Source organism: Plecotus auritus (assembly GCF_963455305.1).
Source record: "Plecotus auritus genome assembly, chromosome: 3".
Taxonomy (NCBI): domain Eukaryota; kingdom Metazoa; phylum Chordata; class Mammalia; order Chiroptera; family Vespertilionidae; genus Plecotus; species Plecotus auritus.
Window position 1 is genome coordinate 220,395,714 of NC_137772.1, and position 16,507 is coordinate 220,412,220.

The 16,507-nt window shown below is 43.6% G+C and overlaps 1 protein-coding gene across 2 annotated transcripts in view; it reads left to right on the forward strand.

Moving 5' to 3' along the window:
- Nucleotides 1–16,300, forward strand: part of EIF3L (eukaryotic translation initiation factor 3 subunit L) — a 29,576-nt gene extending 13,276 nt beyond the window's left edge. For both annotated transcript variants that reach the window (XM_080659978.1, XM_080659979.1), the window contains 6 exons: nucleotides 3,090–3,261; nucleotides 8,070–8,224; nucleotides 8,852–9,022; nucleotides 9,835–10,332; nucleotides 15,177–15,257; nucleotides 16,085–16,300. In XM_080659978.1, coding sequence (XP_080516104.1) covers nucleotides 3,090–3,261; nucleotides 8,070–8,224; nucleotides 8,852–9,022; nucleotides 9,835–10,332; nucleotides 15,177–15,257; nucleotides 16,085–16,123 — 1,116 coding nt within the window. In that variant the 3' untranslated portion in view covers nucleotides 16,124–16,300. The remainder of the gene's footprint in view (nucleotides 1–3,089; nucleotides 3,262–8,069; nucleotides 8,225–8,851; nucleotides 9,023–9,834; nucleotides 10,333–15,176; nucleotides 15,258–16,084) is intronic.
- The last annotated feature ends 207 nt before the right edge of the window (nucleotides 16,301–16,507 follow it).

Below are 16,507 nucleotides of genomic sequence, written 5' to 3' on the forward strand. Positions count from 1 at the left end.
GATCTTGGGGAAGGTAACTCTGTGTGTGTGGGGGGCGGGGGTGGGGTAGGGTGGTGTGTGGAGGTTATGTATATGTGCTTTAGTGCAGTGCCTGACACAAAATAATATGAGGCTGGTTGTGGTCAATATAATTATACTTCACCTTTTAGCCTAATTCTGTTTAAAATATAAAATAAATTATAAAACAAAATAATTGAATTTGGAAAAACATCTGTTTCCATGTGTCTTTTGGGGGATATTATAGTTCACACTGGGTATATCAGGGGAATCTTGTTTTTTTAATAAAGATGACATTTGAGCCCCATGGATCAAAGAGACTTAGTGAATGCTGCATAAAGTGTTGCTAAGTTGTGACTGGTGAGCTGAGGAAACCTTCCTAGGGCTCTGCCAGAAAGAGGCTTCCTGCTCAAGACGAGGCTTCAGTGTGTTTGTGAGTTCAGGCCACAGACCACACCAGCTTTGTTTGCCCTCTCTGGCTCCTTGGCTTGTGTCCTCCTCTAATTTGGCCTAATTTTAGAAGGTTGGGAGTCCTGTTCACTCGCAGCAAGTCATGGAGGGTCATCCCTTGAAGACAATCAAAATTCTCTTGGTTTAGCTGGTGTTCTCCTCTTACTGGGCTTAAGGTGCTCTCATTTCTAACACAGACTGGCAGTGAAGGCCTGGCTGGTGATTCTCCTAGCTAGATACATGCCACATGGGGTGAGTGGCTCTTCCCTGCCACTCCCTTTTTATTTTTATTGCTACAAGTAATATGCAAATATGTTAATACTGTATTTTTAAAAATCTTTTTTCTTCAAACCAGATAAAATGAAAGTGTCTTCTTTGTCTTTGCAATTATTGTCTGGAAAGATAGACACCACATTAATGTTTCTCAGGCATTTACATAGATGTGTACATATAAAAATACTTCATTAAAAAAATGATGTCCTACTATATTGTGTATTTTGCTTTGACTTGGAACACGTAACATGTCTGTATAGAGACCTGCCTAGTTTTTTGTACCGTATACAGGATGTGGATATACCACTCCTGGTGGTGAACATTTGGGTTTTTTATTTTCACTAGTATAAACTGAATCAATGAATATCTGTATAACATATAGGTATATCTCTAGGGATTATTAGAAATAAAAATTGGTAGTTGAAGTATAATTGCTTTTTAAATATATATACACTGAGTGGCCAGATCTCTGAACTCATAATAATCTGGCCACTCAGAGTGTCTGTGTGTGTGTGTGTGTGTGTGTGTGTGTGTGTGTGTGTGTATTTTAGAGGCCCAGTGCATGAATTCGTGTATGGGTGGGGTCCGGCCAGCCTGGCCAGGGGGAGGGGACATGGGCGGTTGGCTGACCTGCCTGCCGGTCGAACTCCTGGTCGAGGGGACAATTTGCATATTAGCCTTTTATTATATAGGATATACACTGAGTGGCCAGATTATTATGTGTTCAGAGATCATAATAATCTGGCCACTCAGTGTGTATGTATGTGTATATATATATATATATTCATCCCAACCAGCATGGCTTAGTGGTTGAGCATTGATCTATGAACAAGGAGGTCACTGTTCGATTCCTGGTCAGGGCACATGCCCAGGTTGCAGGCTCGATCCCCAGTGAGGGACGTGCAGGAAGCAGCAAATCAGTAATTCTCTCTCATCATTGATGTTTCTTTTTTTTTTAAATATATTTTTATTAATTTCAGAGAGTGGGGAGAGGGAGAAAGAGAAACATCAATGATGAGAGAGAATCATTGATTTGCTGCCTCCTGCATGCCCCCTACTGGGGATCGTGCCCACAACCTGGGCATGTGCCCTTGACTGGAATCGAACCTGGGACCCTTCAGTCCGCAGGCCAACGCTCTGTCCACTGAGCCAAACCAGCTAGGGCTCATCATTGATGTTTCTATCTCTTCCTCTCCCTTCCTCTCTGAAGTCAATACAAATATATTTAAATATATGCACATGCACACACATGCACACACATACACACTAGAGGCCCGGTGCATGAAAATTCATGCCCTGGAGGGAGGGGTTCCTCAGCCCGGCCTGCCCCCTCTCACAGTCCGGGAGCCCTCAGGGGCGGGAGGTGACCCAGCGATCAGGGGAAGGTGACGCCCCCATCACACCTCTGCTGCTGCCACTGCCAGCAGTGCAAGCCTTGGCTGGCCCTGGTTGCCTGCGCCTTGGGCCGGCCCTAGGTGGCTGGGCAGCTGACATCCGAGGCTTACTGCCATCTTTGTTGGGTTAATTTGCATACTCACTCCTAACTGGCTGTGGACATAGTGGAGGTATGGTCAATTTACATGTTTGTCTATTATTAGGTAAGATGACTGTCTTTTCTCCACTCTTAGACGAAGATAATACTTTAGAGTTGAAGAAAAATCTTAGGTCATCTAGGACTTTGAGCCTTTTTAGGTTACTGTTTTCCAAACTGGAGTATGCACCAGAATCAACCAGGGTGCTTTTTGAAAATTATGATTGAGCATATAGTCCCTTATGCTATTCTCTGGGTGATTCTTGGAGCCAGCCCTGTGCTGATCAGATAGAACCACTGCTCCAAATACCTGTGGCATGACCCCTATGTGGGCCTTATACTTGGCTTTGGTACAGAGATGACTTAGATTGGATGACACACACGTACAGATACCTACCCCCTCTTCACCACATCATCATATGCAAAGCCACATATGAATAGAAATCTGATACAAACCACTTGATTCTGGTGGTCAGATTAACTGCATTGTGGAGATCAGGTATATTAAATAACTTTAGGCTGTGTTTGACTCCAAAATGAATGTTGTGCCTTTGTGTTTGCTTTTTTTTTGTTTTTTCACAAACTACCTCTAATCTTAGAGAATTGTACTTAACTGTAGAACAACTAACATTTAGTAATGAACAAAATTCACAGCTAATCAAAGATGGCTCTGAAAAAGCAAATAGTGTGTAGAGAGGTTTAGCATGAGTAGTAGTATTCTCACCCTCACCTTTCCCCAGTCCAGAGTCCTGGGCATTGCCTTGTCTTCTGCATTGTGCACTTGGGCTGTCACCTTGGATTTTATGCCACGCTGCATCTTTCCCTTCTTTCCCAACAGTTTCAGTCGTTTAGCCAGTACCGCTGTAAGACCGCCAAGAAGTCAGAGGAGGAGATTGACTTCCTTCGTTCCAATCCCAAAATCTGGAATGTTCACAGTGTCCTCAATGTCCTTCACTCCCTGGTAGACAAGTCCAACATCAACCGGCAGTTGGAGGTGTACACAAGCGGAGGTGAGTGCTGCTTGCCATCTGTTCCACATGAATAGAGACCACAGGAAGTATGGAGGAGTCACCGCCTCCTAGGGATGGGCTGTTGTTCCTCTTTGGTTGTGAATAGTAACTGAGTGCCAAAGTTGGGGGCTACTTGGCTCGGCAGTTGGCTGGCAGACTGAACCAGCACTGAGATGTGCATTTATAAGTATACCGACTGTTTTTCCAGGGCCTTTGTTAAGATTACACACTTTTCTAACTTTTTGGTGTCAGGACCATTTTACACTCTTAATAGATTGAGAAGATCGTAGTTAATCTACGTAAGTTTTTTGGTTGGTTGGTTGGTTTGTTGTTTTTTCATTGAGAAGAGAGGCATTTTTACAAATCTCTTCAGTGTCTGGCTTCTAGAAGAGAATGGGTTCTCATTTCCATTCCTGGTTTCAGTCTATTGCAATATGCTGTTTTGGATGAAGTAAGTTGAGGGGAATCTGGCCTCACAAAGATAATTAGTTGGGAAAGGGAGAAGTTTTTTTTTTTTGTTTTTGTTTTTAATTTATTGATTTTTTACAGAGAGGAAGAGACAGGGATAGAGAGTTAGAAACATCGATGAGAGAGAAACATCGATCAGCTGCCTCCTGCTCACCCCCTATTGGGGATGTGCTCGCAACCAAGGTACATGCCCTTGATTGGAATCGAACTTGGGGCCCTTCAATCCGCAGGCCTACGCTCTATCCACTGAGCCAAACCGGTTAGGGCAGTGGTTGGCAAACTGCGGCTCATGAGCCACATGCGGCTCTTTGACCCCTTGAGTGTGCCTTTTCCACAAAATACCATGGCCTGGGCAAGTCTATTTTGAAGAAGTGGTGTTAGAAGAAGTTTAAGTTTAAAAAATTTGGCTCTCGAGAAACCAAGATGGCGGCATAAGGTATACACCTGTACGTGCTGCCTCTCACAACCACACCAGAACTACAACTAAAAGACAAAACGTCTATCACCCAGAACCACGGGAAAGCTGGCTGAGTAGAAGTTCTACAACTAGAAGGAAAGAGAAAAGAGCATTGAGACGTTCACAAGTGTGGAAAAGCTGAGGTACGCAGGCGTGCGAATCGGGCTGGTGGTTGGCGACTGGGTGCGCTGTTTCTTTCAACCCGAAGGGAGACACAGCTCCCCATTACTCTAAACTCCAGTTTCCGGCAAGACCCTGGGGACCCAGACCCCTACAGGAAGAAGCTGGACTGTCTGCCACCGGGTCGGAAAGAGAGGGTGGCTTTCTTTCAGAGCTGCGCGCAGGAGTCAGTGTTTACTGCGCTGGGGTGTGGGACGCGGGGACTTGGAAACGCAGAGACCCAGAGACTGCTGACTGGCAGCCATCGCTGTTTGCCACGCCCTAGTGACTCCCTGAGACCCCGCCCCGCCCAATTTACAAACCCACCCAAACTGTACGCAACGGCTTTTGCATATAAATGGCCTGCCCTATCACAGCTTAACCTAACAAACTGCAGCTCTGGTCAGACCAGGAGAAATCTGCAGACCTCACTGTAGCTCCTGCTGGGTGGCCTCAGACAGTAGCTGACCTGCACGCCATTGGAGATCCAGAAGCCAGTGTACCTAGTGGTCAGTGTGAGACACCAGATTTCAACTTCTCACATCCATAAGTGACACATTCAAGAGGCAGACTCAGCACCAAAGCCCCACTGAAACAAGTCCTGCCCCATAAGCGTGTCTCCAGCACAGCAGTTCTTCCATTATAGACACAGTGGGTCCTCACAGCCAATGGGCCTGGAGGTAAATTCCTCCCAGTGTACCAACAGCAATCAAGGCTTAACTACAACAAGATTGTGCACTCAGCCTCCAAAGGGGTGCACCAAGAGTATCCATCTCAGGTGATTGGGGAGGCTGAGCCACTGGGCCCTATAGGTCACCTCCCACACAAAGCCACTCCATCAACACGGGGAAGCAGCCAGAATGTGGAGACAAAGAAACATGTCACGAATGAAAGAAATGGAGGAAAGCAAACTACTGGACATAGAGTTCAAAACCACATTTTTAAGGTTACTCAAGAATCTGCTAAAAACCTCTGAGGAACTTAGTGAGACCTTTAAAGATCTTAATGAGAATGCCAAAAAAATGGAAAAGGACCAGTCAGAAATTAAGCAAACTGTCTGAAATAAAGAATATACAGAAATTCAATAGTAGATCAAAGGACCCCAAGAATCAAACCAAAGATTTGAAACATGAGGAAACAAAAAACACCCAACCAGAAAAACAAAAAGAAAAAAGAATCCAAAAATATGAAGATAGTATAAGGAGCCTCTGGGACAACTTCAAGTGTACCAACATCCGAATTATGGGGGTACCAGAAGAAGAGAGCAAAATATTGAAAACCTATTAGAAGAAATAATGACAGAAAACTTTCCCTACCTGGTGAAAGAAATAGACTTACAAGTCCAGGAAGCGCAGAGAACCTCAAACAAGAGGAATCCAAAGAGAACCACACCAAGACACATCATAATTAAAATGCCAAGAGCAAAAGACAAAGAGAGAATCTTGAAAGCAGCAAGGGAAAAACAGTTAGTTACCTACAAGGGAGCACCCATACGACTGTCAGCTGATTTCTCAACAGAAACTATGCAGGCCAGAAGGGAGTGGCAAGAAATATTCAAAGGGATGAACAGCAAGAACCTACAACCAAGATTACTCTACTCAGCAAAGTTATCATTCAGAATTGAAGGTCAGATAAAGAGCTTCACAGACAAGAAAAAGTTAAAGGAGTTCATCACCACCAAACCAGTATTATATGAAATGCTGAAGGGTATTCTTTAAGAAGAGGAAGAAGAAAAAGGTAAAGATAAAAATTATGAACAACAAAGTGACAACAAATACCTACCTACCAACAAGTGAAACTAAAAATCAAGTGAATAAAAAACCTGATGAACAGAATAAACTGATGAATATAATAGAATCAGGGGCATAGAGAGGGAGTGGACTGACAATTCTCAGGGAAAGGGGGTGTGAGGGGTGTGGGAAGAGACTGGACAAAAATTGTATACCTATGGATGAGGACAGTGTGGGGGGCGGTAAGGGCAGAGGGTGGAGTGGGAACTGGGTGGAGGGGAGCTATGGGGGCAAAAAGAGGAACATCTGTAATATGAACAATGAAGATTTATTAAAAAAAATTTGGCTCTCAATACAAATTTCAATCGTTGTACTGTTGATATTTGGCTCTGTTGACTGATGAGTTTGCCGACCACTGGGTTAGGGCAAGGGAGAAGTTTTTAACAGCCTTTTCAGGTGGTATGGATGTTCTTTGATACCACAGTGTAACTTGACAAGCAGTAGTGTCTTACAGGTTAGCTGCAGTGAGGAATTTGAAACTGTATCAGTGAACTTTTACTTCGGTACATTAAAATGCACTCGTTGCCCTAGCCCAGTGGTCGGCAAACTCATTAGTCAACAGAGCCAAATATCAACAGTACAACTATTGAAATTTCTTTTGAGAGCCGAAAACCGACTTCTGCGCATGGGCCATGAAGTTTCAATCGCACTGTACGTGCGCACCCGCACGTGGTATTTTGTGGAAGAGCCACACTCAAGGGGCCAAAGAGCCGCATGTGGCTTGTGAGCCGTGGTTTGCCGACCACTGCCCTAGCCAGTTTGGCTCTGGGTCAGCCTTTGGACCGAAGGGTCCCAGTTCAATTCTGGTCAAGGGCATGAACCTTGGTTGCAGGCTCCTCTCCGGTCCAGCTTGTGCAAGAGGCAACCAATTGATACGTTTTTCTCACATCAGTCTTTCTTTTTTCCCTCTCCCTTACACTCTGTCTAAAAAAAAAAAAATCAATGGAAAAATATCCTCAAATGAGGATAAAAAAAAATGTCACTGGTTTTTCCAGCTTGAATGGGTCTTTTGCACATGCATGATTTTGTAAAATATTGGTTCATTGAGTTGTAAAACTTTCCAAATGTTGACACTTTTTGTTAGACTTTTTTTTTTTTGGTTATACAATTTTTAAAAAATCACTGTTATTTTTGCTGTCAACCTCATCAGATAAGCCTTTATTTGGAAGTTGTTGAGCTCATAGTGGCAGATAGAAGGTTTTTTTTTAAGATACAAGTTTTATAAAAGTCTAATTTTTGCTTAAAAACTCAGATTTTTCTTTGGCAGCAAATACTGTCAGTTGCTTTCATTGAAGTGTAACAGGCTGGCTTCATTCATTTTTGAGAAAACGGCTGCTAAATGCCTAAATCTAAATGTCCATAGTTTTTGTGTCTGTCATTTTTTTTTTTAAGTAAAAATGGTGTTTTGTGGAAAAGCCGCTATATATTTATTTATTTATTTATTTATTTATTTTTTTACTGCAATTGTGTGGTGGCAAAGAATACAATTACTAGGTACAGTTTGGTGCCACTGCCTGATTTATGCCAAGTTGTCAGTAGTTTTACCTGGCATTGTTTTTGCATCATTGGTGTAAATTTCAACTCGGTGGCAAAGGCAAATAGCATCTTAGTGTTATTAAGAAAACAGCTTTGACCTTCTGAGCTTCCTTAAAAGGGGGGTCTTGGTGAGAGGGAACCTCATATTCTCAGGTGTGTTGGGACCAAAAAGTAGAAAATAACAGAACTGCTACCCTCCACCCAACTGTAGGTAAATTTAAGATTAGCCTAAGGCCAAGCATGCTATTTCCTGGTATTCCTTCGAAGGCAGAGTTATTCCCTGTGGCAGGCAGCTGTAGAGGCTGGCAGTGAGTGAAGAGTTTACTGAGTGACATTCAAGGCTCAAGCCTGCCTTCCTTACCTCTCTCTGCCACAGCATTAGTGTCTGTCTCTCTCAGGTGACCCCGAGAGTGTGGCCGGGGAGTATGGACGGCACTCCCTCTACAAGATGCTTGGCTACTTCAGCCTGGTGGGGCTTCTGCGTCTGCACTCCCTGCTAGGGGATTACTACCAGGCCATCAAGGTGCTGGAGAATATCGAACTGAACAAGAAGGTAATTAATTGTTTCCTCGGCCTGTCTGCATCTGTTAGGGCGAATACAAGGGAGGTGAAAGAGGACCCACTTCCCTAGGCCAGGTGAAAAGAACCAGGAAACCACTGCAACGAAAACCTGAACCTGGACAAGGTGGTTTCTCTTGGTGTTTACTTACAATACTCAGTCGTCTTTTGATTCTGTTTCCAAAACAGAATGATAATGGCAGGTATTTACTATTCAAGTTTCACTGGCCTTAATTAACAAAAGACTTAGTTCTAAGGTGGTATAAACAGTAATATGATTAATTGTGATTGTTTTGCCTAGCCACATAAAAATCGATGCCTTTTGGTTTAACTTATGTGCCTGTCTTCTATCTGTTCCTTCATGGAGCTTATTTACAAAAGCAAGGAGTAGAAAGCAAGGAAGAAGACACGACTGAGGTGTAGAGTGTTTAGAGCTGAGACCAGTCCCTTTGTTACAGCTAAGAAAATGGAGGCCTCAGGTCACATAACTAATCGGTGAGTGGTAGATATAATGCTCACAGCCTCTGACTCCAGCTGACACTAGGCCCCATTAACTTTCAGATCCTATCTGGGATGAGTTGGTTTTGGGCCTCATGGGTGCTTCTTCCATTTCTTTCCACAGAGCATGTACTCCCGTGTGCCCGAGTGCCAGGTCACCACGTACTATTATGTTGGTTTTGCATATCTGATGATGCGTCGCTACCAGGATGCCATCCGGGTCTTTGCCAACATCCTCCTTTACATCCAGAGGACCAAGAGCATGTTCCAGAGGACGACATACAAGTATGAGATGGTAAGGGGGCTTCTGACTGTTTTTGGTAAATGCCATCCAAACTTTTGCTATTTTAGTATACTTTTTCAGCACAATGATTTCTTTATGGCTGGCCTACTCTAGGAGTTTTTTGTTATGTCTGTTAACTCAGATCATGAACACTTCGATAAGGACAGTGCCTTTTAACCCCAGTTGATTCCCATCAGTGCCTACACTTATTTACTCAGCAGCAATTTGCTGAGTGTTCTCTGGGCTGTGGGTGTTTAAAAATGAGTTAGATGATGAGGGTATTGTGCTCAAGCAGTTTGCCATGGGGGTAGATGGGTCCAAGGACATGTATAGAATTGGAAGGAGCTTTTAGGCAGAGCAAAGCTATGGAGACTTGGGAGTGTATGGTGGTGTAGCAGCACAGTAAACCGTGTTGGCTAGAGAGCTGAAAGTAGCCATACTGGGTGTTCAGATTCTGGGGTAACCTTCATCACCCAGCTGAAGTATTTAGTCTTTGTTCCATAGGCATTAAGGTACCATCAAAGGTTTCTGGGTGAATTGATCATAACTGGTGTGGGAGGCTTGACCTGCTAGTGATGAGTATGGCAGACTGGAGAGACTGAGAGTTACCAGGAAAGAATCCAGGAGACAACTAAGGAGGACCCGAAAGTAGGCCGGAATTGAATAGAGCTAGAAGAAGGCTTGGGAAGACATTGGGAAAGTTAACTGAGTGGTGCAAGACAAAGGGGGAAGTCAAGGATCTGTGAAGTGTGCTGGGGAGAATGGTGGGGACTCAGAAAGTCCATTTCTTTTGACCCTACTCCAATCTCACCCTCCACCCCCAGATCAATAAGCAGAATGAGCAGATGCATGCGCTGCTGGCCATCGCCCTCACCATGTATCCTATGCGTATCGATGAGAGCATTCACCTCCAGCTGCGGGAGAAATACGGGGATAAGATGCTACGCATGCAGAAGGGTGACCCACAGGTCTACGAGGAGCTTTTCAGCTATTCCTGCCCCAAATTCCTGTCTCCTGTAGTTCCCAACTATGACAATGTGCACCCCAACTACCACAAGGAACCCTTCTTGCAGCAGCTGAAGGTGTTTTCTGATGAAGTGCAGCAGCAGGCCCAGCTCTCAACCATTCGGAGCTTCCTCAAGCTCTACACCACTATGCCTGTGGCCAAGCTGGCCGGCTTCCTCGACCTCACAGAGCAGGAGTTCCGCATCCAGCTTCTTGTCTTCAAGCACAAAATGAAGAACCTGGTGTGGACCAGCGGCATCTCTGCCCTAGACGGCGAATTTCAGTCAGCCTCTGAGGTTGACTTCTACATCGATAAGGTATGGTTGCCCCTTGGGCTAGGTTCTCTGGGGCACTTTCTGTTCATGCATTAGCAATAAATATTTATTAAGCTCCCACTGTCTTCCAGTCACTGTTCTGGGCATTTGGGATACATTGGTGAACAAAATCAACAAAGATTTCTGCACTTTTGCTAACGTTCTAATTTTAAAGAATAGACAGTAAAGGTGATTAAGCAAAAAATTAGGTTAGAAGTTGCCAAGAGCTATGGAGTCAGGGTAGTGGTGGTGGAAAGCATGGGTTACATACAGCCTGGCTGGGTAGCTCAGTTGGTTAGATCATTGTCCCAATACGCCAAGGTTGTGGGTTCCATCCCTGGTCAGAGCACATACAAGAATCAACCAATGAATGCATAAATGAGTGGAACAACAAATTGATGTTTCTCTCTCGCTGTCTTTCCTGTGTCTAAAATCAATAAATAAATGGGGGAGGGGAGGAGAGAAGTAAATTCTTTTTTTTTTTAAATATATTTTTATTGATTTCAGAGAGGAAAGGAGAGGGAGAGAGAGATAGAAACATCAGTGATGAGAAAGAATCATTGATTGGATGCCTCCTGCATGCCCTCTACTGGGGATCGAGCCCGCAACCCAGGCATGTGCCCTTGACTGGAATTGAACCTGGGACCCTTTAGTCCGTAGGCCAGCGCTCTATCCACTAAGCCAAACCAGCCAGGGCAAGAAGTAAATTCTTAAAAAAAAAAGGCACAGTTGCAATATTAAATAAGGTGCTCAGGATAAGCTTTGTAGAGAAAGTGAAAATGAAGTTAAGACTTGAAGGAGGTGAGGAAATGAGCCAAGCAAATATTTTATTAAAGAGCATTTTAGGCTGAGGGAGCCTGAACTTCTTATATTGGAACTAGGGGCTCAGTGCACGAATTCGTGCACCTCGAAAGGAACTGTGGATGGGGCTGCAGGGGGCACAGGGGCGGGTCTTGGCCCATCCTCCACATCCCCAACCAGCCCCTCCCACCATGGCTCCTGGTCCCTTGTCTGCCAGTAGCCCCACTCCTGCTGCCACTGCTCCCATGCGCCAACGGCACCGGCCCCGCTCGCACCCACTGACGGTGTGGAATGATTTGGGCCGGCAGAGGCTGCCGGCCCCGATCCCCCCTCAGGAGCAGGGGGAGGTGGAGAAGCCCTGAGGGGCGATCCGGTCTGGCAGCCGCAGCTTGTACCCACTGATGGCACCGAGTGATTGGGGCCGGCGCCGGCAGCGGGTACGAGTGCCGTGCGGGATCTGGGCAGGATTGCGGGAGCAAAGAATTTTCAGTAACCACCAGAAGCTCTCCCCAATGACAGCAACCAGCACCCCGCCTTGGTCTGGCGCCCCCGCTCACCTGCTCCACCATCCTGCCGTGGCCGATACCCGCCATGTTCTATGTGCGCCCCCTAGTGGTCAGCGCACGTCATAGCAACCAGTTGTTCTGCTGTTCAGTCTATTTGCAAATTAGGGTTTTATATAGATAGATTACAGTGTATGTGCTCCTTTTTTTTGTTGTTGTTAATCCTCACTAGAGGATATTTTTCCATTGGTTTTTAGAGAGAGTGGAAAGGAGGAGGATAGACAGAAACATCCATGTGAGAGACACATTGATTGGTTGCCTCTCGTACGCACCCTTACCAGAGATTGCAGGGCCAGGGATTGAGCCTGCATCCGAGGTATGTGCCCTTGCCAGAATTGAACCTAGGACCCTTCAGTCCACTGGCCAACGTTCTATCCACTGAGCCAGATTGGCTAGCGCCAGTATGTGCTCTTTTTGTGTCTAGCCTCTTCTGTTCAACGTTACATTTGAAGAATCACATCCAGTGTTGTGTGTAGCAATAGTTCATTCATGTTCATCGCTCTATTCAATATCTACCTTAATTGTTGACTGCCTTTTTTTTTTTTTTTTTTTTTTTCATTCTTGCTGCTAATGGATATTTGGGTGGTTTTGGCTATTGCAAAAAGTGCACATATGGCTTTATGGGGTAGCTGTCAATGGTCCATTTACATTTTTGGTTTTGGGTTTTTAAGCCTTACTTACGCTTGTGTATGCACAATCAATATAGCGTTGGTTTCTTCTCTGGAGGAGAGGAGGGTTGAGGAACAGTATTGGTTTTCCCTGTTGGGATTTTAAGTTCAAGTTGGACATTTTAATGTCCTAGTGAGGCTTTTTAAAGAAGTAATTTGTTTTGTTTTCTTAAGTGAGTTTTTTTCCCCAGACTTAAAATATGCTAGATTCCTAGAATTGTTTTTTCTATAAAATATCACTTCCCCCTTTGCTTCCCCCATATGTATACACTCACAAGTTAAGAAAATGTTCTTTATTTTTCTTTTTTTGTTTTTGCGCTCTCTCTCTCTCTCTCTCTCTCTCTCTCGCTCGCTCTCTCTCGGTCTATTTATGTATGCAGACCTCACTCTGTTCTCCATGTCTCTTAAACCCTTCTTCCAACTTTTTGTTTCTTTTACTCTGGATAATTTTGTTTTGACTGATCATTTATCCCTAATTAATCTCTTCAGCTCTGTTTCTTGCTTTCTGTAATTCTTGCTCATGGTGCAATGTGTCCTTCTGTGCTTGAGTATTTTTTACTATAGAGGGTTCATTTGACCTTGAAAAACTACTTGTTGACATTCTTTGAAGGCTAGGGGAGTATTCACTTCTCTAGAGGTTGTTTTTTCCTCTTAAAAGTTGCCTAGAGATGTTACTGGTCTGGGACCAACATAGACTGAGCTTACAGGACTGTGGTTTTTTGGATCAACCAGGCGGCAAGCTTAGGCTGCAGATTATCAGAGGAATCACCTTGTGTTTCTAATGTCTCAGGGATGGGTCGTTTTTCTTTCCTTATTCACCTCTCCACTCTTGGAGTGGGATGGCAGGTCTCTTCTGGTTTATTTTTAGGTTGAGGATGGAGCCCTTTAGGATCCCAGCATTATAAGGAGGGTCTTCTGTTAGACTGGCCCTGGCCTTGGTTTATCTCCTCTGTCCAAATTTTCTAGGATTAGCAAATGCCCTCAGCACAGATGGGGCTTCTATGCTTTGCTTAAGGAATAGTTCTTCATTCTCTTCTCAACTCTTTGATGCTTTAAGGAGATTTAATTTATTCTGCATTTTTAGTTGTTTTAAGAAAGTGTGTTGATCTAAACATCGTTAATTTTTTGACAGTGTTCTAGATGACTTAATATATTCACAATGTTGTGTAACCATCTTCACTAATTCCACAATATTTCCATTACCTCCAAAAAGAAACTCCCTGCAGTCATTCCCAATTCACCTAATCTCTGGTAAACCAGTAATCTGCTTTCTGTCTCTGGATTTGTCTATTCATAATAGTTCATATAAAGGGAATCATAAAACATGTGATTTTGTGTTTGGCTTCTTTCATTGAGCATATTTTTAAGTTTCGTCCAGGTTGTAGCATGTATCAATATTTTTTTCCTTTTTATGGCTGAATCACATTTTGTTAATTATTTGATGAATAATTGAGTTTTAACTTTTTGTCTATTGTGGATAACACTGTTATGAATATTTGCATACACGTTTTTGTGTGAACATATTCTCTTGTGTATATACCTGGTTGCCAGATCGGTTTGGATAGAGAGTGCTTTTTTTTTTTAATGTGTTTTTTAAAAAAATATATTTATTGATTTCAGAGTAGAAGGGAGAGGGAGAGAGAGATGGAAACATCAGTGATGAGTGAGAATCATCGATCAGCTGCCTTCTGTACGATCCAGCCTGTGACCTCCTGGTTCATAAGTCAATGCTCAGCCACTGAGCCACACCGGCTGGACTGAGTAGTTTGTTTTTGAAAGCTCATCTCGTCAAATATAATCCTCTCATTTAGAGTTTACGGCTTTCGGAAGACTTGGTGTTTGTCAGAATTCAGCTGTCCTTGACGTGAACAGACTCACCAGAAGAAAAAACACATCAGTACTAGAAAGTTTTTCAATGTGTTTTCTTCTTCTTTTTTGTTGTTGTTGTTGTTGTTGTTACTGTTTCAATGTGTTTTAAATCATGCTTTTAAAAATCAAAATTGTTGGTCCCTTGTGGTGTCACATCAACTACCTAAAGTTCTTTTCTCAGTTTATTCCCAGTGGCTTACATAACACATTCTTTGGCAGTATCAGTAACCTGCTGCATACCTGTGTAATATCTTAGTGACTCGATGAAGTAGTCCCAAATATCTGGATAGTCTTCAATAAAACACTTCTCCCAAGAATTAGCAGCTTGGTTATAATTGATAAGATTTTGCTATGAAATTATATTTAGGTTAAATTAACTATAATATGAGTCGATTTTGCTATGAAATTATATTTAGGTTAAATTAACTATAATATGAGTCAATCCCGAATGGAAAAGGTTTTAACTGCATGTTTTGTTTTTATTGTTTCTCTTCCTGGTTCAGGTTTGTCTTTGGCAAAATACTGCTTTTGGGATGGGTGGGGGTACTTTTTCTCATCCCTGACTTGAAAAAAATCCTGTCAAAGATTCAGAAAGTTCTTGGGTCAAGGTGGATTATGTAGGAACTTACAGGTAAAGTGGTGGTCAACAAAATATTTTGAGCTTAAGAACAAAATGTAAAATCTGGGCTAATTTGCAACCCATGTATGAGAATGAAATGCTGTTTTAAATGTTCTTAATTGCCAAAAGATTCTTGTTCATTGTAAAAGACTACAAAATAAAAATAATGAGTTAGCAAGAAGAAAATAAAAATCAGTCATCTACCAAGAGCTGCTATTAACTGGAAAAGCACTTTCTGGGTTTATCTAGCAATTAGCATTGTGATTATCTGCAAGTATGTAAGTGGCTCCACCGCACTGCTTTTATCGGACTTTGCTTTTCCCACAGGACATGATCCACATTGCAGACACCAAAGTTGCCAGGCGCTATGGGGACTTTTTCATCCGGCAGATTCATAAATTTGAGGAGGTGAGAGGTGTCTGGGCTGGGGACAGAAGTTAGGTACTGGGTGGGAGTTTTAGTCTTTTTCTTTTTTCTTTTCAAGAAAGCCCCAAACTAACCCTTTAAGTTTCTGAGCTAGACTGGCTAGCTGCTTAGGGTTTGGGGAGTGGGTTGGGCCTGTAGGAGTTGCTGTGTCAGCCTTCTCTGGAGCATCTCTTTCCAAGATCTCCCTCTGCGGATGGCCAGCAAGCCTTGTCTCCCTCCCTAGTATTTCCTAATATGGGTGGATTCACTGCCTGCTCTCACCCATCCTTCCCCATTTGGCAGTTATTCTGCAACTTAGACAGGTCTGGCCAGTTCCGCAGGCAAAGGACCGGGAGCAGCTCTGTTTTGACAGACTTGGTGCATTCCATGTCTTGCCCTGGGAGAGGTCTTGTGGGTCAGGCCAAACACTACTAGGGTATTGGGTCTCTTTTTGTCCTGGTGCTTTGAGTCCTCCAGCAGAGGTCACTGTTCTGCTGTGGTCCATGCCACCAGCTCCTGCAGGGTAGTAACACAGCCCTGGCAAGTCTAGCCACTGAATCCCTTTCCTGTGTATAAAATGGGCAGAACAGTGTAGGGAAGGTGTGTGTTTGCTGAGTGTGAAGGTCAAGGAGAAGAACAATGTGAAAGAACTGTGAGAGGTCCTGTGAGTGTCCTGTGGAGGATCTATCTGGGCCTTTACACAGAGTAGCTGCCCCCACTCACATCAGAGTCCCCCCTCCCTGACTTCAGAGGGCCGGCCTGGAAGTGTTTGACCTGGTGATCACGCACGCCATAGGACAAGGCTTACATTCCTTTTTTTTTTCTTCTAGCTCAATCGAACTCTGAAGAAGATGGGCCAGAGACCCTGAGTACATGCGCACTCGCATTAGTCATGAAGTTATTTTGATGTCGTCGTCAGTGGGGAGTGTTCTTGCCACTGTGGAGCTTTTACCTAGCTCAGTCATCAGCCTGTCAACTGAGATGCAGTTAATTTGTCAAGGACTGAAATGTTTTCAGTAGGTCTCAGTAAAGGATCTTCCTTTGGAGCCCGATTTGTCATCTCATTATTGTTGGGGAGCATTTGTGGATGAGGGCAACAATAGGTAATTTCCCATGTGTCTTGATGCATCAGTTATTGGTGTGTTTGTTTTTTAAGTCTATTCTTTAAAAAAAAAAAAATACGTTTTTATTGATGTCAGAGAGGAAGGGTGAGGAAGAGAGAGAGAGAAACATCAATGATGAGAGACCCACTG